This window comes from Balaenoptera acutorostrata, chromosome 16 (genome assembly GCF_949987535.1).
Source record: "Balaenoptera acutorostrata chromosome 16, mBalAcu1.1, whole genome shotgun sequence".
Taxonomy (NCBI): domain Eukaryota; kingdom Metazoa; phylum Chordata; class Mammalia; order Artiodactyla; family Balaenopteridae; genus Balaenoptera; species Balaenoptera acutorostrata.
In genome coordinates, this window is record NC_080079.1 from 48,056,958 (window position 1) to 48,083,644 (window position 26,687).

The 26,687-nt window shown below is 35.3% G+C and overlaps 1 protein-coding gene across 4 annotated transcripts in view; it reads left to right on the plus strand.

Moving 5' to 3' along the window:
- PARG (poly(ADP-ribose) glycohydrolase) overlaps positions 1-26,687 on the plus strand; it is a 119,471-nt gene that overhangs the window by 61,265 nt on the left and 31,519 nt on the right. For all 4 annotated transcript variants that reach the window (XM_057530707.1, XM_057530704.1, XM_057530705.1 and 1 more), the window contains 4 exons: positions 1,889-1,968; positions 6,551-6,611; positions 11,401-11,476; positions 17,375-17,522. In XM_057530707.1, coding sequence (XP_057386690.1) covers positions 1,889-1,968; positions 6,551-6,611; positions 11,401-11,476; positions 17,375-17,522 — 365 coding nt within the window. The remainder of the gene's footprint in view (positions 1-1,888; positions 1,969-6,550; positions 6,612-11,400; positions 11,477-17,374; positions 17,523-26,687) is intronic.

Sequence of the window (26,687 nt, forward strand, 5' to 3'; positions counted from 1 at the left end):
AAATTAGACTTGGAGCAATGAAGAAAGAGAATGCATTGAGATTCTGCTTAATTTGTACCTATAAGATTTGGACCTGTAAAATAAACACTAATGCTCATTTGTAGTGGGTGATAATAACAGCCATATAATCTTTCCAGGAAAGTCCATATTGCTAAGGTAATAAATATGTAGTCCCAAGAGTCTCCTAAGGTTAATAATTTGCCATCATGGTTATTAAATATGTTAACTTTTACATGATTTTATAAATAAATGATCACATGCTGAAGCTAGGGATGCTTTTTATGTTTGGGGGAATTATTTCTTGAGGGCAATAGCCATTTTCACTCACTATGCAACAGTTCTACGGAAGAGGAACTTTTTCCCCTTAATTGAGTTGTATAGTAAGTACATCAGTTCATCTCTAAAAAAAGGTGATAGCTGCCTTTATATTTATCCTGATTCCCTCTACTAAGTAGTAAACCTAGAAAGGGATTTTGCAATGGATCCCAAGGTATTCATTCGGTAAATCATATTTATTTGATACAGGATGTTTAATTAAACTGCCAAGTGGCTTCTTCATTTTTGACTGTCATTTTGATTTAAACAAGCTCTATTCTGGCTGACATTTTGCAGAAGAAACCGAACTGAAACCTGTGTTCTCAAAGATTCTTTCTTTCAGCAGGCAGCTGGATTTTAAGAGTATTTGTTATAAACATTTTAGAAAATACAGTCTTTTATATGAGAAAAAATTTTCACACAGGCACTCAAACTACTTCTAAACATTAACTAGATTTCAGATTTCGTTAAAATGCTTTCTGACATTTAGCATTCTTTTCAGGAAATAAGTATTCATGTAAATTGTTTTCTCAGAAATTGACCCTGAATAAAGAATTTCAGATCATTGGAAACAGGATCATTTGAAATCTACATTTCCTTCCCTTTTCCTAATTCATTTCATTTGCTCAATAGGATTTTCTCATAGAATTAACTTTTCCCTCTCTGCATAGTTACATAAGCTTGTTTTTCTAATCATGAAAAATTTTACCCATTTCGGCACTTATTAAAGTGGACTCTTACTTGAAGGGTTTCTGGTTTTAGAGCAAGAGTATATGACTAGAAGCAGATGACTAATACTTCATCGTTTATAGCCACAGAATTTCTTTGCAATTTTTAAATGCCTTTGTAAAGCTAGATCTTGTGCCTGAAAGCATGCTTTTGTGTTAGAAATCTTTTGGTGAACTACTTACTCAGGTCATATGCTTTCAAAGCCTTGCTTTTCTTTCCTCAGGATAAATTGCATTATGAGTTACCAATAACAATGCCATGTCATTTCAAAGAAAACTAAATTAAGTAGTGCAAGCCCAGGTTGCTGGAAACTGGATGACACAGGGTAGGCATTGTTTTGGTTACCATACGAAGGGTATATGTGTTTAATCACCAAGGATTGGTCAGTCCGCCAGTATCTTGTCATACCTGCTTGTTGTCCTAGCCGCACCCCACCCCCAAACAGTCATGCGGATTTTTTTTCAGATACCATTTTAGTTCAATCATTCAACTACCTGGTAATATTATGAATTATATATAGTATTTGCCATGATCAAGCATTAACTCACTGGCCTAATTGACTTTGGGGGACCAGATGGTGCCCCACAGAAAGATAGACTGGAGGGACGTTGTTGTTAGAGAGTGCCATCTGACATGAACAACTTTGAAGAAGCCTGGTTCTAGTTGGTCTCAGTCCTCTCCAGATGCTGTTTGAATCCAGTTTTCCAGTTTTCTGTCGTTACAGAATTGCCTTCTGGAAAAATTGCTTCTTTTATTACTTGGTAGCAGTATAGATTTAGTTTTTTGTGAATCATTAAGGCATTTAGAATCATCCTTACCCTCTTTTATTTTCGATCTCTTTCAGGTTGTTTGAAGGACGTTCATCAAGGAAACCAGAGAAGCTTAAAACACTCTTCTGCTACTTTAGAAGAGTCACAGAGAAAAGTACATTCCTTTCATTCTTACTGTAATTTTTGTCACTGAGGGGGACAGTTCAGACAGGTCAAAAACATTTTGTGTTTAAAGTACACTTTCCTGCCCAAACCACATTAAAACAATAATAATTCAATATCTAGATTTTATGCATTTGTTGTGTGTATACGTAAATGTGTGCTATGAATGTGTGTGGGTTTTATATACTCTGAAATTAGACTAGCGTAACATACGCTAATGGATGTTCATGAATAAAAATAGTAAATTAATACTTTCAAAAGAAAGTATATTGACTGGGAGATACATTTTAGGTATTCTTTATTTAAAGAAACAATTGACTATTACAATTAGTTTATTTGCAGAGGTTAACCAGTTCATTGCCTTCACTACCCATCCCTCTCTTTTGTGCCTCCTTTATGCCCTTTGTAGAGTTCTTATAAAACACTGTTTGTACTTAGAGTTTACATTGTCTTTCTTCCTCTGTTGGACCTCAGCCGTCTTCTTTTCCCAGGGGCTAATCATAGCACCTGAGGCAGTAGTGGTAAATGTCTAGCCAATGCTGGTAGTGACCAGCTAATAATAGATGGGTGTTGCCACCCTTATCCTAGGAGCTGGGTGATCACAGACCCACAGACAAGTTTCTTAACATCTCTAAGCCTCAGTTTCTTCATCTGTAAAATAAAAGAATAATGATAACTTACCTCATAGGGTAGTTGTAAGTATTAAATCAGAAGTTACATGCTTAATAAATGTTAGCTATTATCATGGGTAGCCTTTCCTGCAAATCAATTATAAAGGAAACCAGAACATCTCAAAAGTTTGCTTTTGCTAAGTAGAACAGGTCAAGTGAAATGAGTTCTTTTCAGTTCTGGTTGTCGAAGTTGTGGGATTGTCTTAAAATACATCACTGAATTATTTTAAGGTCATTTTTCTCATATCCTTCCCTTAGTAAGTAATCTCACATCCTAGTGTACTTGGCATTCTTTTCCTTTTGAATGTATTGCTATTGGACATTGTTCAAATTTGGGGGAAAGAAATCAATGATCAGGATTTTGATAATTTAAGGGGAAAATTCATAGGCTTGTTTTGATAGAGGTTTATTTCTCTTTTTTTCTTGTTTTGTTTTTGTTTATTTGGCTGCGTCAGGTCTTAATTGTGGCACGTGGATCTTTGTTGCGGCATGCAGGGAGTTATTTCTTAGCTTATCATTTTTAGTTTTGTGCTCTGTACTGAATGAAATAGTAAGGAAAGTGAAGGCTCACTGGGGCTTATGAGACATGAAACCTAATTAGAATTTGTACTAATTTGTTAGAAAGATGAGTATGTTTTTTGCTATTGTAAATCTAAATAGAATGAATTCCATTACTGTTTCTAAGTAATTCAGGGTTTACTTTTGTGTCCCTGAAGTCAAATCCTGCATGTCTGCTCTAAAAACCAACTTACCTTTCCAAATTTTAGGATTTTAAATACTTTGAGAGAAAAAGCTGAAATTTTGTTTTTTCAACTAGAAATTTATAAATCATCATACATATTTTTTTAAAAAATATTTATTTATTTATTTGGCTGCTCCGGGTCTTTAGTTGCAGCACGTGGCATCTTTGGTTGTGGCATGCAGGATCTTTGGTTGTGGCATGCAGGATCTTTAGTTGTGGCATGCAGGATCTTTAGCTGCAGCATGCGGGATCTAGTTCCCTGACCAGCATTGAACATGGCCCCTGCATTGGGAGCACGGAGTCTTAACCACTGGACCACCAGGGAAGTCCCTAAATCATCATAACTATTGGGAATTAGGCTGAAAAACTAAATTGTAATTAGACATTTTATTTTCTTTTTCACTGTACATGGTAATTTGGTTCTTTGTAGAAATATAGTAAGACATGCTATAGGTTTTTAGGATGTAAAGCTACAGGCTTAAGGAGGAAATACTAAATAGAATAAAAGAGGTTTCTATAGAAAGTTCTAGAGTCTACTGAATAGAAACTATAGAAACCTATTTAAAGTACCATATTTCTTCAACTCTAGGACATGATATATGATAAGAAGTTTCATTATGTTAGGTACCACTACAAAGGAAAAAACTCTCAGGATGGGGAGTTGTAGGAGATATCTCTTACAAAGCTGGTATACCAGAGGTCTGTACCCTTAGTCTAAGAATAAGTGAGAAATTAACTTGGCCATGCAGAAAGGGGACAGCAAAGAAACTACAAGTGTCAACCTAGGTAGAGAGGGCACCCAAAAAATCTCCCCTGAGAATTTGAACCACGAGCTGCAAGTCTGAGGTCTGAAGTCATATTACCAGTGTGATCCACAGAAGCCTGCAATGGAAGATTTAATTCAGACTGATTTCAGGTTGGTGGTGGCCCCAGATGATGGTAGAAGCAGATGCACATCTTCTCTGGAAAAATTCAGCTTTAATGCAGACCAGTAGCAATGGCTAGATACCTTTGACTATGTGAGATATGTCCTAGTTTCCGAAACTTAATACATGAAAAATATGCTTTTTAGAATTGATAAAATATAATTTCATCAGGACCACCTTTTCAAGGATGTCAGTATATATTTTATATTTGTAGTGAAGCTCTTGAGACTGAAAGATTTTAAAGAGCTCTCTGAATTATTTTCAATATAATTTTAGATAAAACTATCTTATAAATGGAATATTTAAAAAGTGATGGCTTGGGACTTCCCTGGCGGTCCAGTGGTTAAGACTGTGCACTTCCATTGCAGGGGGTGTGGGTTCAACCCCTAGTCAGGGAACTAAGATCCCACATGCTGTACGGTGTGGTGAAAAAATTAAAAAAAAATAAAAGATTTAAAAAAAAAAATTGGGTGATCTTAAAAAAAAAATGATGACTCATATGCAGTATATATTGTGATTTTATTAAAGGAAATATTTGATTAACCAAAATAACCTATTCTGGTGTGAAAGGTGCCTTTTTATGGAAGAAAGGTAGTAGGCATGTTCTCAAGGGTTTTTTTTTGTTATTAATTATATCTAAAGAGCCATGTTCTTCTGTCTTTTCTCTTGCTTTGCCAGAAATTTTCATTTTTTAATTTCTCTTTGTCTCTCCTAGTATATATGAGAGACATTTAATGTTCTTACTTTTCTGCTAAATTATTGAATGATGACACAGACATTAGTTTCCTATTAATAGAATTGCTTCTCTGGTGTTTGAATTATTTGACTTGTGAATTTTAACTATGCTATCCATTTGTCTTAAAGAAAGTTAGACATCTAAAGAATATTTTGTAACTCATGTTAACAAAATTCTGTTTTCTACTATAACTACTCCATATGATTTTTTTTTTTAATATTTTATTTATTTATTTATTTATTTATTTATTCATGGCTGTGTTGGGTCTTCGTTTCTGTGCGAGGGCTTTCTCCAGTTGCGGCAAGTGGGGGCCATTCTTCATCGCGGTGCGCGGGCCTCTCACTATCGCGGCCTCTGTTGTTGCGGAGCACAGGCTCCAGACGCGCAGGCTCAGTAGCTGTGGTTCACTGGCCCAGTTGCTCCACGGCATGTGGGATCTTCCCAGACCAGGGCTCGAACCCGTGTCCCCTGCATTGGCAGGCAGATTCTCAACCACTGCACCACCAGGGAAGCCCTCCATATGATTTTTGAATTGTTGCTGCTTGTGACTGAGAGCAGAGAAATGTGGAATCATCCGAAGGAATGAAATGATTGCCAAGCTTTCACTGGGACTCTACCACCATTATCACTAATAGTTCCTGACATATCTCTCTCTGCTTAAGAGCATTTTTTTTTTAAAACAGAAGAAAACAGAAATGGCCTGGCCTTTTTAGTTTGTTCTTTGATTTGAATCAAACAAATTACTTTTGGCCAGCTGATTTATTTTTTGCTTTTGCCACTATTTAAAAAAAAAAAAAAAAGTAAATCTAACAAAAAAGGATCTTATCCTCTAAAATTTACTGCATTTTGATCTTCTCATATCTGTTGCTACTGGAAAACTATGTCATCATTCTTCTCTAACCTCTTAGAATACAGTAATTCCTCCTTCTGGCAGAGGTGCCTTTAAATAGAGCACTTGCATATTGTCTAAGCCCTGGGTTTAGCTGTGTCAACCTCAAAGGACATGCCAACAATTTTCTTTTTTAATCTTAGACATATTATTTTATTATAAAACACATAAATGTGTATACATTTACCAGTCTTTAGGTGTAGGGTTAAGGCTTTTTTTTTTTTTTGAGGAGTTTACAAATTAAAATTAGTTTGTCTTTGTCGTATAAGCTATATCCATTATGCATCTTTTTTTCCCCCAAGGATTTTTTAAAAACATATTCAGTTTGGAAAACTTAACCGAAAAGTACCAGCATGCAAATCCTACTGTCGTGCTGTTTTCTGTATAGTTTTGTGTCTTAGGGAGGGCTTATTTACTATTTTGTAGAAAGAATTCCTGTTGTAAGGATAATATGATTTTAAATCAATCTTCTGTTGTATTCCAGCACCAGGCTTTGTTTTTCCTGATTAGCTTTACAGGCAGTGTTAGACCCATTCTTTTACTGAATATATATAGTCTTTTCAAACTCAGTACTTATTTTGGGTGTGTTTCTCTTTTATTGCTTTTGTAGAACCTACTGGGTTGGTGACATTTACAAGACAGAGTCTTGAAGATTTTCCAGAGTGGGAAAGGTAATAATAATGTAAATAATCCTGGAATCTTAGAATTAGAAGGACTCTTTCACCATGAGATGATTGTATTTTACAGCCCCTGAAAAGATGGTTTCCCAACCTCCTAATTGCCCTAGTACCAGGGAGTTTCTTTTTAAAATGATCAGTTGATAGCTCTCATTGTTAGAAAGGTCATGCCTTTTGAATCAAAGTCTGCAACCCTTTCACTTCTACTCTTTTGCCTTAGTTTTGTCTTCTGAAACAAAGTCCTATTTAGAATTTAGGAGTTTTCTGTGTGAAGACACTAACACTAAACACCAATATTTAATGTTCCTCCTTACCCTTGGTTTTATGGTTAATGTTTGTATTTTATCTCTTTTCTTTCTGGAGGACAAGATTAGGAACTTTTTTTTTTTACTAAACTAAAATGTAAATCGTAATTACTAAGTATTTGTCTGAGTGACAAGAGTTTTGACGTTTGGCTGTCAACATGTACTATTGGCAATTTTGTGGAAGTTGCTAATTTACTAGGGTTTTTTCTTATTTACCTGCAAATACTGAGGAGAATAATAAGCAATCTGAGTTTATTCAGATACGTGAGTTCCTTAGTGCCTTGAAATAGTCAACACATTTTCTAACCTGGAACAAATCCCCAAAGCACTTAGAGAAGAATGTATCTACTTTTTCAGTGCATGTGAGGACATGATTAAACATACTAAATGTATATTTTGGATGTGCATTCATGTTAATCAGTGCCTCTTCATTTTCTAATAATTTTTATTGTAGTTTGTAATTGTTTTGTTTAGAATTAGTGATGAAAGGGACTCACTCTTAAAGGAACTAACTTGAGAAAGCACATATGCTTAGATGGCTTTCCTGTGTTTTCATCCATCAAAGATGTTTATTTGTGAGGTGAAAGAAAAACAAACTTACTTTAGGAGGCTGACTGCATGGCTGAGATGATTATTAGCAGAGGGAAGTGGATAAAAGATTAAGCAACCAAAAGAAAGACAAAAACAAGAACAAAATTGAGTCAGAAAGGAAGAGGAACATGTACAGCATTTCGGAATCATGGCATATTAGAAATTAAAGGGACCCCAGGAAGTCATCTGGTCCAGCTGCCTACTAAAAGTAATCAGCTCTGTAATACCTATAACAGATGGAGACTAGGCAGCCCTGGTGATGGGAAATTCACAGTTTGGCCGCAGTCTATCCCATTGTTGGCTGCTTGTGTTATTGTCTAATACTTTCATTTACTAAAAAAGTCTGTCTTCCAAAAATCTCCCCACCCCGCCAAATCCCATTCCTCGTTCTTCCTTCTGGAGCTACAATAAATAAAACTAATTTTCTTTAACATTTGACCCTTCTTCATGTATTTTAATGCTTTCTTGATCCACTCCCACCTCTAACAATACACACAGGTACATACTAAACTACTCATTTCTTCTGTTTCACATATAATATGGATTGTAAACCCTTTAACTCTGCTGTTGATGTACCCTAGGCCATTGGTCCCTCTTAAAATATGGTGCCTAGAACTAAAGTAACAATCTGCTATGTTATCTGCCCAGACTAGAGTACAGAAGGTTGTTTTTCTTAGCTCTTCTATTAGTCTCTAATAGGAACACAGATGTTTTTGTTCATGTTGCTTTTGTGTAGATTTTATAGATCATTCAGAGGGATTGTTTTTAATTCAGCTCAGGATCTCTACTCTGCATCTGGCGTTCATTTGGCACTAATGTGAAAGGACACCTATTTGTACACCATCTGGGAGAGAAGGGATAGGTCAAAATGCAGAGATTGGTGAGGCTGCTGTGTCAGTAAGATAATTTTACTCTTTAAATAAGATCAAGATATTCCCCTTAACCTAGATAGGCAGAATTTAACTTGAAACTTTTCATACTTTTTTTAAAAAATTTCATTGATCTCTTTTTTGTTTTAGCTGCTTCTTAAGTGAGTTGCAGAATGCAGTTAAAATCCATCTCCCAGATTCCACAGAACCAGAAACATGTGTTCACTTAAAGAGAGAGGATGAAGAAGAGATGAGGATTGTTGGTATTCCCAAGAGTAAGGGACTAAATGGGTGCCAGGAAGTTAGAGGCTTTTCTGAGTTTCAAGATTCTGGCATTATAGTTAACCCTGTGACTATCAATAAATACCTTAGCCAGGCTTAGTTAATCACAGAGAACCAGAATAATCTGTCTTTGATTCCTGGGGCAGTGGTATGAAGAATTTGCTGGGCCCAGAAGGGGAAACCTATTAGGAAGTTGGAGGATGCTTATTTTAAAAAAATAGTTTTTAGCAATTCATAATTTTGAGAAGTATACTATGGTGACAACTACAGTCACAGAGAATAGTTGACAGCAGATGAGATTTCTGGATCATGCTTCTTTATCTTTTCAGTAGTATCCTCACAGGTAGTCTCCCTTGGAATAAAATAGCTAGGAAAGTAGGACCCTGCAAAAAAGGGAAGTTAAAAATAATCAAACTTATGGTACTAACTTTCTCCAAGAGATTTGGAAAGTAATTTTTCTAAAAGCATAGCTTACTAGTTAAGAGCTTGAACCATTACCTTAGGCTTTCTGGGTTCAAATCTTTGTTGCTTCATTTACTAGTCTTGGACAGGTTACTTAAATGCTTTTTGTGCTTTATTTTCCCATCTGTAAAAGGAGATAGTAAAAGGGATGTTGTGAAGATTAAATAAGTTAATACAAATGAAGCTTTTAGAACAGAATCTGTACTGAATTATTTTACCTTCTGAGTAAGGTCAGTCTGTTGGACTGGAGCTTTACCAGAAATGTATTTGGACTCATTGATACCAGGATAAAAGCAAATCCCAATAAATAAATAGTGCTTCCCAGCTAAATTTTTTTAAAAATATAATTGTTTTAAAAAATATATAATTCTCCTTCCTCCAAAAATTCATGCCACTCTGTATAAGTTAGGGGTTTACTACCTATTACATTCTATTATAATTTATTTATTTTTATTCAGTAAGTAATCAGGAGTAAAAAATCTAAGGAAAAATGTCATCATCAACTGCTATTAACAAAAAGGAATTGTTTTTTTAATATGATTTAAGCAGGTAAACACTGTAGGGCCGGAAAAAGTTTTTCCTCAATCCTCTTAGGGTCCCTGGCTGGGTATTAAAATTAAACTGAGAAAGATTAACAGGAGAAAAGCATACAAATTTATTTTATATAAGTTTTGCATGATACAGGAGCCTTTATGCGGAAATGAAGACCCAAAGAAACAGATCTATGTACTTTTATGCTAGGTTTGATGAAGAATAGACAGTCATGGAGGAATATGATATGTAAAAAGAGTATGAGGTGATTGAAGTAAACTGGGGGAAACAGCAAGTTCTGCTTGTTGGAATTCTTCTTGGCATCTCTTTGTCTGCAGAGATAACAATGCTCCTTTCCTCCAGGTATAGGTAGGGTCCCTCATGTGAGGGTTTTATGGCTTGTTGCAGGTAAGAGAGGTGAGATGGGGAGGAGGTCAGAGTGACCTTTCTGCTTCTGCCATTTTCTCAAACTTCTTCAGCTTAAAATATTCAGTATGCCAAGATGCCAAATTTGGGGGTAGTTTATCTGAACCCCATAAACACCTCATTGACCATGGTTTATGAAAAGGAAAGAAAATAATTGTGACTTACAGGTACTAGACTTATCTATCAATTTTATTAATATGAAAATACCATAGATCAGGATTTCTGTAGCATGTATTTTCATCAAGACACCCCCCACACATACACGGTTTCCACACTAGTGAAAATAGAGCCCCTCTGAGAATCATATATACCTTTTTGTCAAATTTTTCTATATTTTTCCTTAGGTTGCCAACTCTAGCATAATAATAAAATTTCATAGATCTTAATTTTTAAAAATATTTTGAGAAGTTTTTCAACTTTTAAAGAGGAGAAACTTAAACTGGTGCAGCCACTATGGAAAATAGTATGGAGGTTTCTCAAAAAACTGAAAATAGAACTACCATATGACCCAGTAATTCCACACCTGGGCATATATCCAAAAAATAATTCGAAAAGGTACATGCACCCCAATGTTCTTAGCAGCATTATTTATAGTTGCCAAGATATGGAAGCAACCTAAGTGTCCATCAACAGATGAATGGATAAAGAAGATGTGGTATATATATACAGTGGAATACTACTCGGCCATAAAAAAGAACAAAATTTTGCCATTTACATCAACATGGATGGACTGGGAGGGCATTATTCTAAGTGGAAGAAGTCAGAGAAAGACAAATACTGTATGATATCACTTACATGTGGAATCTAAAAAGTACAACAAACTACTGGGTATAACAAGAAGGATACTCACAGATACAGGGAACAAACGAGTGGTTACCGGTGGTGGTGGGTGTGGAGCAGTGGGAGGTACACACTGTTGGGTGTTAGATAGGCTCAAGGATGTATTGTACAACATGGGGAACGTAGCCCATATTTTGTAATAACTGTAAATGGAAAGTAACCTTTAAAAATTGTATAAAAAATAAAAAATATTTTTAAAAAAAGAGGAGAAACTGATATTTTGTAAGGGCAAAACAATTTTCAAAACAGTATGTTATCCCATTTTAATTTAAATGTGTATATTTAATTATGTGAATAAGAAAAATTGGGGGAGACTATCCCAAGAATGTTAAGAGTAAATAAGCATCTATTTCTGATTTTTGAGATTTGGAATAGTTTCAATTTTTCTTTTATAGTTAATCTGTATTTTCAGACTTTTCTGTAGTGAAATACTTACTATTAAAAAAATAAATAAGGAAATATCTTTTTAAATCGTAGATGTGAAAAACTCCTGACTCGATTGCATGTCACTTACGAAGGTACCATAGAAGGAAATGGTCAAGGCATGCTACAGGTAGGAGAATTACAGCAGTGGGGGTGTGGGGGGAAGGGACGACTGTCTCTTGTCAAGCTTCCAACAGCAAAGGAAATATGAAAAGCTGTTTATTTATCTTCTAAGCTGATTTAATGCAATGAAGCATAATAGCAGAATGGAGAAAAACACCAAACAGATCACCTTGACAGCCTCAGTAATACTGTTATCTGCCGATGTACGTTCTCTGTTTCTTACGTGTGCCTCTTTAAAAAGCCTTTGACAGAAAATCCAAGATCTGGACAACATCAGGCCTCTTGGTTCAGATATAGCTTGTAGATTGACAGTGGAGGAAGTTCCCAGGGTATGGTCTTGACAAGCTGTCACCAGGCAGTTTTGTTCTCTTTCTTTAAAGGCTCTTGCTCTGCCCTAAAAAATGACCAGCTTGAGATGTTTTTCTGCCACCAACTTTGTTTAGGTCTAGGAGGCAGACATCTAAAACGGATTGATAAGAAAGTCCTCTCTCCCATGTGTAATAGTTTTAGGCACATGAGCCAAATATACTTGCCATCTCTTCCCTGTTTCAGAGCAAGTAATTTTTTCCATCTGTCAATCTTTGTTATTAATCTGTGTTCCTGCCATTATGTAAAAAAATATATTTTGGAAAAAGGAGTTAACAAAACACTGTATCTAGCTTTAACTTGTTGTAACACCTAACCTGAACACGTGCTTTCCTTTTGCTTTATAATGATCTTTTTTAAAAAATCACTAATCAGAGATGAAATGTTAGTGTTTTGTGTTCTAATCTTATTTAGAAGAGCATTGTAATCCTAATTTTCTTTGAAAGAAGCTTGTACACCATCTTGTTTATACTGAGACTAGCTGATTTTTTTCTTAGATCATTATTAAATGCTTATATAGGGTCAGAAGTTAAATAAAGCAGTTGCCTGATAATGGACTATTTGTGTGAATAACTTAATTTTTATTATAAAATGACTAGACTGATTTGCATTTGGCTAGTTATTATATACGTATGCTCTAAGTGCCTACATTTGTTTTAGAATGGCCTTTTATTTAGACATATTTGTATTTAAAATTTTCAGGCGCAAACCATGTTTTGTTTTAAATCACTTCCCAGTGATTAAAATTATAGACCAAAATAATTAGGATAACTGAATTAATATTTGTCCTGTACTTAAATTTTTTCATATTTATATTTAATAAGTCCTTTTTCTTCTATTTAAAACAATAATTTTGAAATAAGGCTAAAATTTGTTTCGAATGACTATCACTTTTTCCCCCACATTTCCATCTTGACAAGGTTCTTTCCTACATTAACATCTTGGATTACCTGAGGGAAGCTTAATACACGTGAAATAAACAAAGCTACTGGTGGTTAGCACCACAGGAATGCTGACCTTTCATTACAGTACAATTCAGCAAGGAGTTATTCAACAACATTCAAGGTTGAGATTCTCCCCACTTCCCTGGAATGTACTGTAGATGAAATGTGAAACCTCAGTAGATTAAAAGAATACCATAAAGGCTTCTATTTATTTTTCTCCCTACCCATGCCATGTATCCCCAGGAGATCAGGGAATATTGTATTGCAGTGCTCCAAATCTCCTTGTGTAGCGTATAAATTACGTTATGCTGAATGGCAACAACAACAAAACCTCTCTAAGGAGTGTTATCATTTCTCTCTTTTCATCAAGTTATAATTCAGAACTGAGTAAGCTGAACAAGTAGCTTTAAAGTAAAGTGAGTTAGAAAATGGCTAAAAATAAGGAAGCATTCATATGCTTGTTTTCATGTACTGGAACAGGTTTCTCACCTGCAATAGAGAGCGTTTTATTAAGAACTTTTTTAAGTAGTAGAAACTGATTTTCTAAAAGACCCCTGCTTTCAGAAGCATATTGAGTTTAGTGTATTTGTTTCTCTGCATACCTTTTAAGTAATAAATATTGGCCTTTTGGGGCTTCCCTGGTGGCGCAGTGGTTGAGAGTCTGCCTGCTAATGCAGGGGACACGGGTTCGAGCCCTGGCCTGGGAAGATCCCACATGCCGCGGAGCGGCTGGGCCCGTGAGCCACAACTGCTGAGCCTGCGCGTCTGGAGCCTGTGCTCCGCGGCGAGAGAGGCCGCGGCGGTGAGAGGCCCGCGCATCGCGATGAAGAGTGGCCCCCGCTTGCCACAACTGGAGAAAGCCCTCGCACAGAAACGAAGACCCAACACAGCCAAAATCAATCAATCAATCAATCAATCAAAACATACGCATCTGATTCAAGATCCTCATTAAAAAAAAAAAAAAAAAAATATTGGCCTTTTATTCAAAGAATGAACAGTAGCATGCACATTGAATGTATTTCATTTATCATTTCCAAGTAGTACATAGATTGGATAGAGCTTATCTTTTAAATTTAGTTATGTATCTTGTTCCAGTAACAATTAAGCTTAGCTGATCTCAAGCCTTCTTTGTTTCTCATTTGTATTCCGAATACCATGATACTTAGCCAGTCTCTCAGTTTTCAAGAGCTGTCCATTTTATTTCCTTGCTGGGTCTCACTTCTTTCCCCACTGACCTATTTGAGGCCCTAGTAGTGCTTGTCTAAACTATTCAGTATTTACCTAGCCAGCCTTTCTGCTTTTACTTTTCCAGTTCATTCTTTAAACTCTAGTCTGAATTATCTTCCTAAAACACAGATACATTTGTTACTTTTCTTCTTAGAATCTTTCGCAGAATCCTCAGAATTAAGTAAAAATTTCTTGGACCCCAGACCAGCTCATTACCAACTTTAACTCTCCACATACTGTACACTGCAGACAGGCATGAGGAATCTGCTTACCACTCTCCTCATACAGCTCTTTACACATTGGTTTTTCCTGTGTCCTTTTGCAGCTATTCCCTTAGCCTGATTGTCAGCAAAATCTCAATTGAATGCCACGTCCTTTTGTAACGCTCCCGTATCCTCCCCATGCGCCAATTTTAGTTAATTGTATTATTTGAAAAGTATCAAATACATCCTAATAGGTTCTTTAATAATCATCTTATCATTCTACTTATGTGCCTCACTCCCATCTAGACTGTAAATGCTCTGAAACCAGGAACCACATCTTATTCATCTTTGTATTCCATGGTTCACAGCGTAATATTTCATCAATACTTGTTTAATTGAGCAGTTTAAGCTATAAATCATCCAATGTATAAATGTATAAAGACTTCATAGGTGACTGTTTCTAATCAGTGGACTAGTATAACCAAAATTATTTTTCTATATAAGCTAAAGTTTTAGTGTTGATTTATTATGACAGAATATAAACCCAAATGATTCACTTTGGTAACTCATTTCAAGAACTTGTCCAGTCATATTTTTCAGTATTTTCTAAGTTCTTCTGTAGTGAAAGAAGACTACTTTATCTTCTATTAATTTCTCTTTTCACATATAATATTTTTACGTGTCAAAAGATTCATATTCTTTACTCTTTTGTAAAACAGGCTTCACATTACCATTTCTTATAATTGCTTTAGAGATCACAAACAAGTTTTACGAAATCTCATACTTGACAATAGTCTGAAAGTGTATGTGAAATAATAGGAAACATATATATTAGTCTCTACAACCTGTTCTTGGCACAGAGCTCCTAAAACCCTTGTAATCTCCTGAGTGGTAAGAGCACTAGGAACATCTTTTGTTCTAGTATTTGGTCTTTGACCCCAATTCCTGACTCAGAGCTCCTAAACCCCTTGAAATTTCCTGAGTGATAGGCATGTCTTTTGTTCTAATGATGCAGCTCTTAGTGGGCTCTTGGGTAGCTTCAGGATGGGGATGGTCACCAGAAAGACTAAGCCATGATTAGAAGTTTGGAACTTTCTGCCCTACCTCCCATCCTCTGGGAAAGGGGGAGAGGGACTGGAGACTCAGTTAATGATCGGTCATGAGAATGTGATGAAGCTTCCATAAAAATTTCAGAAGTACAGGATTTGGAGAGCTTTGGGGTTGGTGAACATGCGGAGGTGCTGGGAGATGACTTGCTTGGAAAGGGCGTGGAAGCTCTGTGCCCCTTCCCACATACCTTGCCCTGTGTGTCTCTACATCTGGCTGTTCATCTGTATCCTTTATTATATCCTTTTTAATAAATCAGTAAATGTAAGTAAGTGTTACCCGGAATTCTGTGAGCTAGTCTAGCAAATCATCAAGCCCCGGGTGGGGTCATGGGAACCCCAATTTATAGCTGGTCAACTAGAAGTACAGGTGACAACCTAGGACTTGAGATTGTCATCTGAACTGGGGCAGTCTTGTAAGACTGAATCCTTAGCCTGTGGGATCTTTCACTAACTCCAGGTAGACAGTGTCAGAACTGAACTGGATTGTAGGACACCTAGCTGGTGTTGCAGAATTGCTTGATATGTGGAAAATCCACACATCTGGTGTCAGAAGTGTCGAGAGTGTGGTAGTAGTGTGAGAGTAAAGAAGAGACACAGGATTGTGTTTTTCCTAAATAGTATAGAAGCCTCTCTTACATTACTTACTAAATTCTGGTGGTGGGCGGGGGGAGTTGTGTATGACTGTATGTGTACACAAGTTGTGTGTATGTGTGTAATCTAACTCCCCAAATAGAAAAATCTAAGACAAAGTCAGAAACTATTTCTTACATATTGCCCCATAGAGCCTAGCATACCATTGGACACATTGGAGTGCATAGTAAGTTTAAGACAAACAAATAATTCTGGCAAGTTGAGTTTGCTTTCTCTTGAGGATTGTGTAACTCACCTTTATCAATAGTAGCTTGGGGATGCCATCATAGTACTCCATAGAAAACTTACATATAGTTTTAAACTAAATTGGAGATATTAATTTATTGAATCTTTGTTGCTAAACTAGATTTTTTTGTCTTCATTTTTCTTCCCCTTAGGTGTATTTTTTTTTTAAAGTTTGCAATGTTTTTGCAGTTTGGGGTTTGCAGTTGAATTTAGAAGGAACAAATTTTCATCCCTGTATTCTTTCACAACAGAAAAAAGTTACCAAAAAGGTTAAATCCTAAACTTTTCAAACCTTTAAGGACAAGTGTTTAATTTCCATATTATATAAGAAAGGTATAGACTATAGTTTGGAGATACCATGGGTTCGTTTCCGGACCATTGCAAAAAAGTGAGTCACATGAATTTTTTTGGTTTCCCAGTGCATATAAAAGTTACGTTTATACTATACTGTAGTCTTTTAAGTGTCCAATAGCATTATGTCTAAGAAAATGTACATGCCTTAATTAAAAAGTACTTTATTGCTAAAAAAAAAATGCCAGCCATCATCTGAGCCTTCAGGTCGTGATTTTTTTTGCTGGTGGAGGGTTTGAAATATCGCAAGAATTACCAAAATATGACACAGAGACACAAAGTGAGAAAATGCTATTGGAAAAATGGCACCAATAACCTTGCTAGATGCAGGGTTGCCATTAACATTCAATTTGTAAAAAGTGCAATATCTGTGAAGTGCAGTAAAGCGAAGTGCAATAAAATGAGGTATGCCTGTATAATTATATTAAAGTCATATGAAGTACATAAATGGAAATTGAGTAGAGAGTGGTGGAGAAGTGATCTTGAAACCTTTCCAGATAAAAACCTCCCTTGATTTGTGGCCCTTGGAGCACAGGTAAGGTTTATAAACAAGAGTCCATATAATTACATTGAGGCTTTTGCCTAAAACTCTATTTTCCATGTTCCTTCTAACATTTTGGAATCCAAAGAAATATCCAGAGATGTTAACTGCAGTGAGGTGGAAAGAGTGCAGTCAACCACAATCTGTTCTCCCTGGGAAGATTACTAATTTGGGGATTGATTTATGTGGGAAAGGAAAGGAAGATCAGAGCTTAGAGGGAGTATACTTCTTTATCATATATGTAGGTATTTTAAATTGTCATTTAACATGCCACATTTTCCCAAATAGGTGGATTTTGCAAACCGTTTTGTTGGAGGTGGTGTAACCAGTGCAGGACTTGTGCAAGAAGAAATCCGCTTTTTAATCAACCCTGAGTTGATTGTTTCACGGCTCTTCACTGAGGTGCTGGATCACAATGAATGTCTTATCATCACAGGTTAGTTTTGAGAAGTCTGGACAATGGGGTAGTGTTCCCCATCTGTGACGATCTATCATGAAGACTAGAGGCCACTCAGATGGTAGCTTTTCTCTACCGTGGGCATTAGTCCCAATATTTTAATTCATTAATTTATACTTGTTCTTATTAAATTGTTACAGTTTCATTTTCATAATCTTGAGTAAGACATTTTATCCCCACTTTTTCTTTCTTGGTATCTTTATCTGAGGAACAAGGGTAAAAATGATTAAACTACTCTCCAGTTTGAAATTTTATGATATGGTGTCCTTAAAAAGAAGATAGTGATATGTCTTTGAGCATGTATCCTATTATTATTCTTCCATTATATTTCCAAAGTGATTTTTTGTACTTCAGTATGAACACACTATGTAAGTATACAAAACAGTTACAGTGTTTGGAGAGAGTCAGTACAACAGTGAGCTTTATAGAAGGGAAATAAATCAGTAGCCTTATGTTTATTCTAATTTCTAACCCTAAGAGAAAAAGTGTGATTATCTTAGTGCCTCTCTTTGATTTAAGTTATTATGGGAGGAGGAGAGAAGGAAACATAGTCAAATTTATACTTTAGGCCTATTAATCAAGATTTACATTTTTTTTCCTTAAGTTTCTTTAGATTGCAATATCACTATGTCAGAGTATTTTCTCGTGTGTAATTTACCAAAAAAATTGATGATTAACTCATAACTCTTAAGAAACTCTTAATCAGCCACTATAGGGAAGTTAAGCCTTTTATTCAGGTACCTAAAAGAACATTCCCATATAAAAGCCATAATCAGTCATCAGTTGCTGATGTTTTTTTCTTTCTGCAAAGGAGGATTTCTTATTTCCTCTTTGAATCTATTGCCACTTTGAGATTAGTATAGGAGACTAACAGGCTAAGTGTAGGAGAATTTGATTGATTGTTATTTTCAAAGATTACAATGGGATGAAAACCATCCTCTGTTAGTTTTATCAAATGTATAACTCAACTAATTTATGTCCAAAGAGGTACATGACAGAACTAAGACTCTGAGACCACACATCTCAGATACATTTGTAGGCAACCGTCAGGAGAGCATCTAAATTTTGTTCCTTATGTTTTGCTTTCAGGATTCCCTCTTTGTCTTTTAACTGTTTATGATGTGTATAGGTGTGGATCTCTTTAACTTTATCCTGTTTGGGTTCATTGAATGTCTTGAATGTTTAGATACATTTGGTAAATTTTTGGCCATTATTTCTTCAAGTATTCTTTCTGTCCCTTTCTCTTCTCTCCTTCTGAGACTCCTGTTATGCATGTGTTGGTACATTTGGTGATGTCCCATTGGTCTCTGAAGCTCTGTTCATTTTTCTTCATTCTTTTTGTTTCTCAGACTGGATAATTTCTACTGACCTATCTTCAAGTTCACTGATTCTTCTGTCTGCTCTAATCTGCTTTTTAATCCCCTCAGTGAAATTTTTATTCCAATTATTATGCTTTTCAACTATAGAATTTCTATTTGATTCTTTTTAAAAATAATTTTTATCTCTATTGAGACTCTCTATTTGTGAGGCATTATTCTCATATTTTCATTTAGTTCTTTAGACATAATTTCCTTTAGTTTTTTTTTAATGGATGTAAAACAGCTGACTTAAAGTTTCTGTTTAGTAAGTCCAACATCTGGGCTCCTCAGGGTGGGTCAGTTACTAATGAATACTTTCTTTCCCTGAGTATGGACCCTACTTTCTCATTTCTTTGCATGTCTCAATTTTTTTGTTGAAAACTGGACATTTTAAATGGGCCAACTCTTGAAATCAGATTTTCTCCTTTTCCCAGAGTTTGTTTTTGTTGCTGTTTGTTTAGTGACTTTCCTAATCTAGTTCTGTGAAGACTGTATTCTTTTTCATGTGTAGCCACTAAAGTCTCTGCTTGGTTAGATTAGTAGTTACCTAATGATTGGACAGAGATTTTCTTAAATGCCTAGAGCCAGTAAGTCAGTCTTTGCCAAAGGGCTCTGTGTATATGTTGGGGCCTGCCTTCAACAGTCCACCAGGCAGTTGACACTTCCTTCCTGCTTGCACAGAGCCTCAAGATCAGAGTGAGGGGAGAGGTTAGGACCTTCTCAGGTCTTTCTTGAGCCTGTGTACAGCCATGGGCATGTGTGTAGACGTCTAGATTCCCGAGGGTACTTAGAACTTTTCAAAGTCCCATAAGTACTTCTCATTCCTTAGCTTTTCCTCTGAAGCTTTTTGGTTAGCCTGTTTACCCCAACTGTAATCTAATGCCTCAGGCAGCTACACTGTTAAACAGTTGACTATAATTGTTTTCAACAAACACCCCTGGGAATTAGGCTTTTCACCCTGGACGAAGTCTAAGTCTGGTCAAATAAAGACAGCCTTGTGAGTGAGGTCTTCCAGGGAACCACCAGACAGGTCAGATGATTACAGTTCTTTGAGAATGGGGCTTTGAAGGAGCCTCAACCCTTCTCTGCCCCCTCTGGTGGCAACCAGGCTGCTTTGATTACAGGCTGTTGGTTTTTAAGGCTACTACAGAGCTTGGGAAAGTGGAATAGGAATATGGCAAGTCAAAACACCATACAACTCACTGTGTTTACCAATATTCAGCCAATTTTTCTTTAATAAACACTCCTCAGACTGCTGCAAGCCTTTGGTTAATTCCCACAGTTCAGAAAAAGATGATTCTTACAAGTTTTGCCAGTGTTCTCATTATTTTTATGCAGGAAAGAGTTCTCCGAGATTTTTACTCCATTGTTTTTGTTGATGTGTCCGTATCTTTGATAAGTGCTTGTGGATAAAAGGGCTTTCAACGAGTTATTCCACATCTTTTAGATAATCCTATATTATTTCTTACAATATACTTTTGATTCTGCTGTTTTGGTGAGATAAGGCAAAAAATAAAAATTGTTGTTTGAGTTTATGTAGGAAGTTTAGAACTTCAGCAAAGGAATTACTTCTTTGATAGAACTGCAGCTATTTGAAGTTAATAACCTGAAGTATTTCATCCAGAATTCTGAGGTTGTGATCCAAACTGTAGTGAAATAGAAAGATAAAACCCTTTTATTCTCAGCATTGTCTCAACTCACATATTGGTTGTCTATCTGCATTTGTTGTTTATTATGTATGCAGATAAGAAGGGTGTAGTTAGAAGTTGTTAGGGTAGAAAAGAGTGTAAGGAATTACAGAACAAAAAAATTAAACTGTCATAAATCCATTGTTGGGCAAATGAATACTTTGAATATTGATCTCAGACAGTTTTAGAGAGCACTGAAGTTCTGGAATGTGACCGTCTCCAGCATTTGGGTGTATCAAATAATACTTTAAAAGATTTTTAATTTTTAGCAGTTAAGCTAGATTTGAATTGAAGACTGAGAACAAAATATCCCATCAGTTTTTTAGGATGAATTTACATTCTTGAAATAAAAAAGTTGGTAGAATGCAGGGCATTTTAACTCAAAGCTAATTTGTTTCATTTGCTTCACTTCTGTTGTACTAGGGAAGTAAGTCCCTTGTCATCTCCCATTAATGTTTCTGTAAATAAAGGATGTAATTTCCTTGGGAATAGTAAAAGGAAAACATTAGACTTTTTTTCTTTTTTAAGGATAGTTTGTCCCCAATCTAAAAAAGCATCATCACTCTGGAGTTATATCTGGTCTCTAACTTACCTGCAGCCATTGTAAAATAGATGGAAAATTGCAGATCCATGACTCACCTTCAGACCTGTAATTACCTCAGGCTAAGGACACCCGGGGTGACTTTTAACTCAGCATTTTTTCCCCATATCCACTTAACTCTATTATAGTGCCTCCTAATTAATATCTGTGATGTGATGTTCCCTTAATGGAAATGGCCATTTCATCATCTATTTGATGCTGGATTTCTGCCATCTCCCTTCTTAGGAGACTCTTAAGTATGCACTGCAGTCTATCTGCCTGATCAATTCCATTCCTTCAATGATTCAACCAGGCTCAGTGAGCTAATGGCTGTGACTGTGCTGCCTGAATCTGTAGAAGAGTTTGAGAAATTGGAAATAAATTAAATTTATCATCATTGTGGGGCATCTGGTTGGTATCAGACTTTTAAATGAATATGAAACAGGTCATGTAAACAGGCAAATACTTTTATCCAAACAGTGTTATCCCTCTACTTGCTGTGATCCTCCCTGGAGCAGTCATGGGTTAAAACCTTTCAGTAAGTATAGATTGAGGAAAAGAATTAAAACTCCAGTCTTCCCCTTTTTTCCCCTCTCTCGTGTTCCTTCACAACATCCAGTAAAAGCTTCAATACTAAAAGGTGTTACTGTGGTGCTGGGAGATTATTTTGTTGTTTCTGTTTGGTGAGAACATAAAGCAGATGCCTAGACATGAAACTTACTGAGCAGAATGTTGACACATTTAATATAAAACCTGCCCTCTAGTGAATCAAATCGTCCCAAACACCACAGGTCCTTATATCTTTTGTGAGTGTCAGTAGAACTGATAGAAAAGACAAAAGCAGACACCACTGCTTATGGTACTGGTACTTTTCATAGAGTTAACAACACTAGAGGTGCCCATCACTACAAAAACAGCCCAGTGCTTACTAAATGACACCAGCTCATTGGGAAAGATCCAAATAAAGTTGGAGTTTGGCTTTTCTTAATTTTTATTAATCATGGGAATGAAAGGCAAGAGTGTTTTTTTCTGCTGCATAATCACCAGTTTTAATGATACTAATAAAAGTGGGGTAGATGGTTTTTGTATAAATCTTCTTTCTAAGGGCATAACGCATTAGTAAGTAGAATTTCTTTAATCTCCAAATATTTTTTGCGTGTTCATGATAAACTTTCATTACTAGTAAAAGAAAATAAGAATTTTTCTTACTACTATAAAGTCTAAGAACTCATAAAGTTGTAATGAGCTGTTAAAAAGATTTAAATGGGTTCCTTAAAAGTTTTTAACTTAGGTGAAAGTTTGTCTTTGTGTATGAAGTCTTAAGGCTATATTCCTAGAGAGAGCTATCACAAAGGTCATTGTCTTCTGTCTCTTCTTTGCTGTTATCACTGTTCACCTTTGCATTTTCAGAGAAGTTTATCAGCAAATTTAAATGTAAAGCAAGCTAAGGGCATTTGTTTTTCAGAACAAACAACATAATTTTGAAAGATGTTTACTTAGAAAACTCAGGATTTAATTTGTTTAGAGCAAAAGCATCTGTATGTGCATTTTTGATTTCCCAAACCTGAAGGAAATAAACCTAACCTTGTTTCTCTTAGGAGAGAAGACAGAAACCATCCTAATTTGAAATAGAAGTTGATCATTGATATTTTATATTTTTCAACCACTTTTCAAAAGACAGAAGAGGTGTTTATTTGCATAATTAAGAGATCAGAGTAGGCATTATTATTGTTATTATTATTATTAATAATAATAAACAGGGAAAATGTGGCGTGTCCACTGCAGGGCAAAAAGCAAAAGAACAGGACTATTCCCGGCTGTCTTTATTCCCAGTCAGGCCAGTAGACCACGTGTCTTTTAAACCCCACATAAATAGAGTCATATATCTTTGGCTTCTCTACTCCCTTACAAAGTTAAGTCTGATGACACCAATACCAACCTGTGTATGGTATTGAAGGATTTTAAACTCGTCTTATTTGGTTTTCCAAGCTATTCTATGAGGTAAACAATATAAGAATATTGACAAGCCTAATTTTTAGATGTTGAGATGAAGTCCAATGAGATTTGGTTACTTAAGGATTCACTTTGGGTTCCTCGTGACTCTTAATATCAGTGTGGTGCTCTTTTTGCCATGCCACACTGTCTTTGTAAATGAATTTTTTAATATGTCAATTATATAATACTTAGTCCAGATTAAGTATTTCTGGACTCATTATTTTAACCTCAGTATTCTTCCTGTTTTGCTCCTTAATTATGTTTATGCAGCAAGTACTTACTCAACTGCTTCTATATTTTTGCATTACAAGATGCTAATGTAGGCACACATGTTAATAATACATAATCCCTGCCCTTGAGAAGCTGTCAGTCTAGTGAAGGAGTCAGATTATTGAGGTATAATTGACATACAACAAACCGTATATATTTAAAGTGTGCAATTAGGTAAATTTTGACATATGGCTATGCACATGAAGCCATCTTTTTGCCTATGTTTTAATTGGGTTGTTTGTTTTTTTATTCTTGAGTTTGGAAGTGCTTTATATATTTTAGGTAAGTCTTTTATCAGACATACGAAGTATGTCTTTTCATTATCTTAACAATGACTTGAAAAACAGAAGTTTCTAATTTTGAAGTCTAATTTATTAATTTGGGTTTTTGTTTTTTTTTGTTTTTTTGCTTCTTTCTGGTTTGATTACTGTAGCTTTATAATAATTCTTGAAATCAGGCAGTGTGAGTCCTCTAACTTTGTTCTTCTTCAGAGTTGTTTGTTGAATTTTAGAATGAGTTTGTCAATATCTACAAAACTTGATGAATTTTAATTAAGATTGTTTTGAATCTATAGATCAATTTGGGAAGATGACTCTTTAAAAAAATTTTATTGAAGTATAGTTGATTTACAATGTTGTATTAATTTCTTCTGTACAGCAAAGTGACTCAATTATACACACACACACACACACACACATTTTCATATTCTTTTCCATTATGGTTTGTCAGAGGATATTGAATATAGTTCCCTGTGCTATACAATAGGACCTTGTTCTTTATCCATCCTACAAATAATAGTTTGCCTCTGCTAATCCCAAACTCCCATTCTTTCCCTCTCCTATCCCTTCTCCTTGACAATCACAGTCTGTTCTCCATAGAGTCTGTTTCTGTTTTGTAGATATGTTCATTTGTGTCATATTTTAGATTCCACATATATGTGATATCATATGGTATTTGTCTTTCTCTGACTTACTTCGCTTAGTATGATAATCTCTAGGTCCATCCATGTTGCTGTAAATGGCGTTATATCATTCTTTTTGATGGCTGAGTAATAGTCCATTATATATATATGGACTATATATAAATACCACGTCTTCTTTATCCATTCATCTGTCAATGGACATTTTGGTTGTTTCCATGTCTTGGCTATTGTAAATAGTGCTGCTATGAACATAGGGGTGCATATATCATTTTGAATTATAGTTTTGTCTGGGTATATGCCCAGGAGTGGGATTGCTAGATCATACGGCAACTCTATTTTTAGTTTTTTGAGGAACCTCCATACTGTTCTCCATAGTGGCTGCACCAATTTACATTCCCACGAACAGTGTTAGAGGGTTCCCTTTTTTCCATACCCTCTCCAGCATTTGTTATTTGTAGACTTTTTAATGATGGCCATTCTGACCATTGTGAGGTGGTACCTCATTGTAGTTTTGATTTGCATTTCTCTTATAATTAGAAATGTTGAGCATCTTTTCATGCACCTATTGGCCATCTGTATGTGGGAAAACTTGACTTCTTAACAATATTTAGTCTTTGACACATGAATGAGATATCTTTATGTTTATTTAGGTCTTATTTAATTTCTCTCAGTCATATTACATACTTTTTATTGTATACTTCTTTTACATTTTCTCAGACTTATCTCTGAGTATTTCATATTTTTTGTTATTGTAAATGTAGTTTTAAAATTTCAGTTTTTGACTGCTCGTTGATACTGTGTAGAAATATAATTGATTTGCAGATTGCAGTTTAATATGTTAATTGCTCTGCTGATGCTGTATGCAGAGTACTGCAGAGCACAAAGAAGGAACAACCAACTCTACTTACAGTGTCAAGGAAGCCTGACATAAGAAAACATTAATTTTGTAGTTAGTTTCTTGATTTGTAGCAGACTATCTTACCCAAAATACTAGGTGAATTTATAGTAAGTAAACTGTAAATTATTTAAAATTTTGAAAAATTATTTTTAAGAAACAGTGTGCTCAGTAATAGACTAGAAACTCTAGTATTGAGTTTAAATCTTTTAAGTTTTTATTATGGAATATTTTAATCATTTATAAAAATAGAATAGTATTTTTCATAGCTTTATTTAATATTTACTTATATTGTATATCTATGTTTATATTTGTGTATGTATGAAAATTTTCAGATCTACAGAAAAGTTGCAAGAATAATACAAGGAATTTCCATATAATTTTCACTCAGATTCACCAGTTTACATTTCTGCCCCATCTGCTATATCATTCTTTCTCTATTTTCTTTTCCTGAACTAGGAGTATATTGGAGACATTCTGCCCTTTTACCCCAAATATTTTATTGTATATTTCCTAAGAACTAGGACATTCTCTTACATTAGCACAGCATAGTTAATCAAAATTAGGAAATTGAACATTGATAAAATACTATTAGCTAATCCCTAGTCAATATTCTATCAATTATCCTAATTATATCTTTTGTAGCTTTCCCCCCACCCAGTCTACAGTCCAATCCAGGATCAGACCTTGAATAGACTTGTCATGTATCCTTTAAACTGGGACAGTTTCTCAACCTTGTGTTTGTTCACCTTGATATTTTTAAAACATTGAAGCCAGTTACTTGGTAGAATATCTCTTTTGGGGGGTTTGTCCAGTGTTTCTTCATAACTAGATTCAGTTTATTCAGTTTGGTAGGAATCCCACTGAAGTGTATCTTTTGAAGAGAAAAGTAGTACTGTAAAATTCGCTTATAACTTATATGTGTATATAACTTCAGTCAGCCCTTTGAATACACATTTCCTTCATATATGGGGACCACCTCTGTGGATTCAACCAACTGCAGATTGTCTAGTACTGTAGTATTTACTATTGAAAAAAATCTACAGTGTAAGGGAACCCGTGCAGTTCAAACCCATTTGTTTGAGAGTCAGCTATACTAAAAATATCATTAATCTTAGTTCTCAATGTTGTCTTGTTTCTTTTTTTTTTTTTTTAATATGTGAAAAGTATAATCTTCCTCAAGGTTTTCAGCTTTTAATTTTACTGTTTTGTTGATTCTTATCAGGTCAAGTAATTATTGAGTTGACCATAGGAGTTGGAATGAGCTTATTTACTTAGTTAAATAGAACACTTTTTTTAAAAAAAATTAATTTATTTATTTTTGGCTGTATTGGGTCTTCGTTTCTGTGTGAGGGCTTTCTCTAGTTGTGGCAAGCGGGAGCCACTCTTCATCGCGGTGCGCGGGCTTCTCACTATTGCGGACTCTCTTGTTGCGG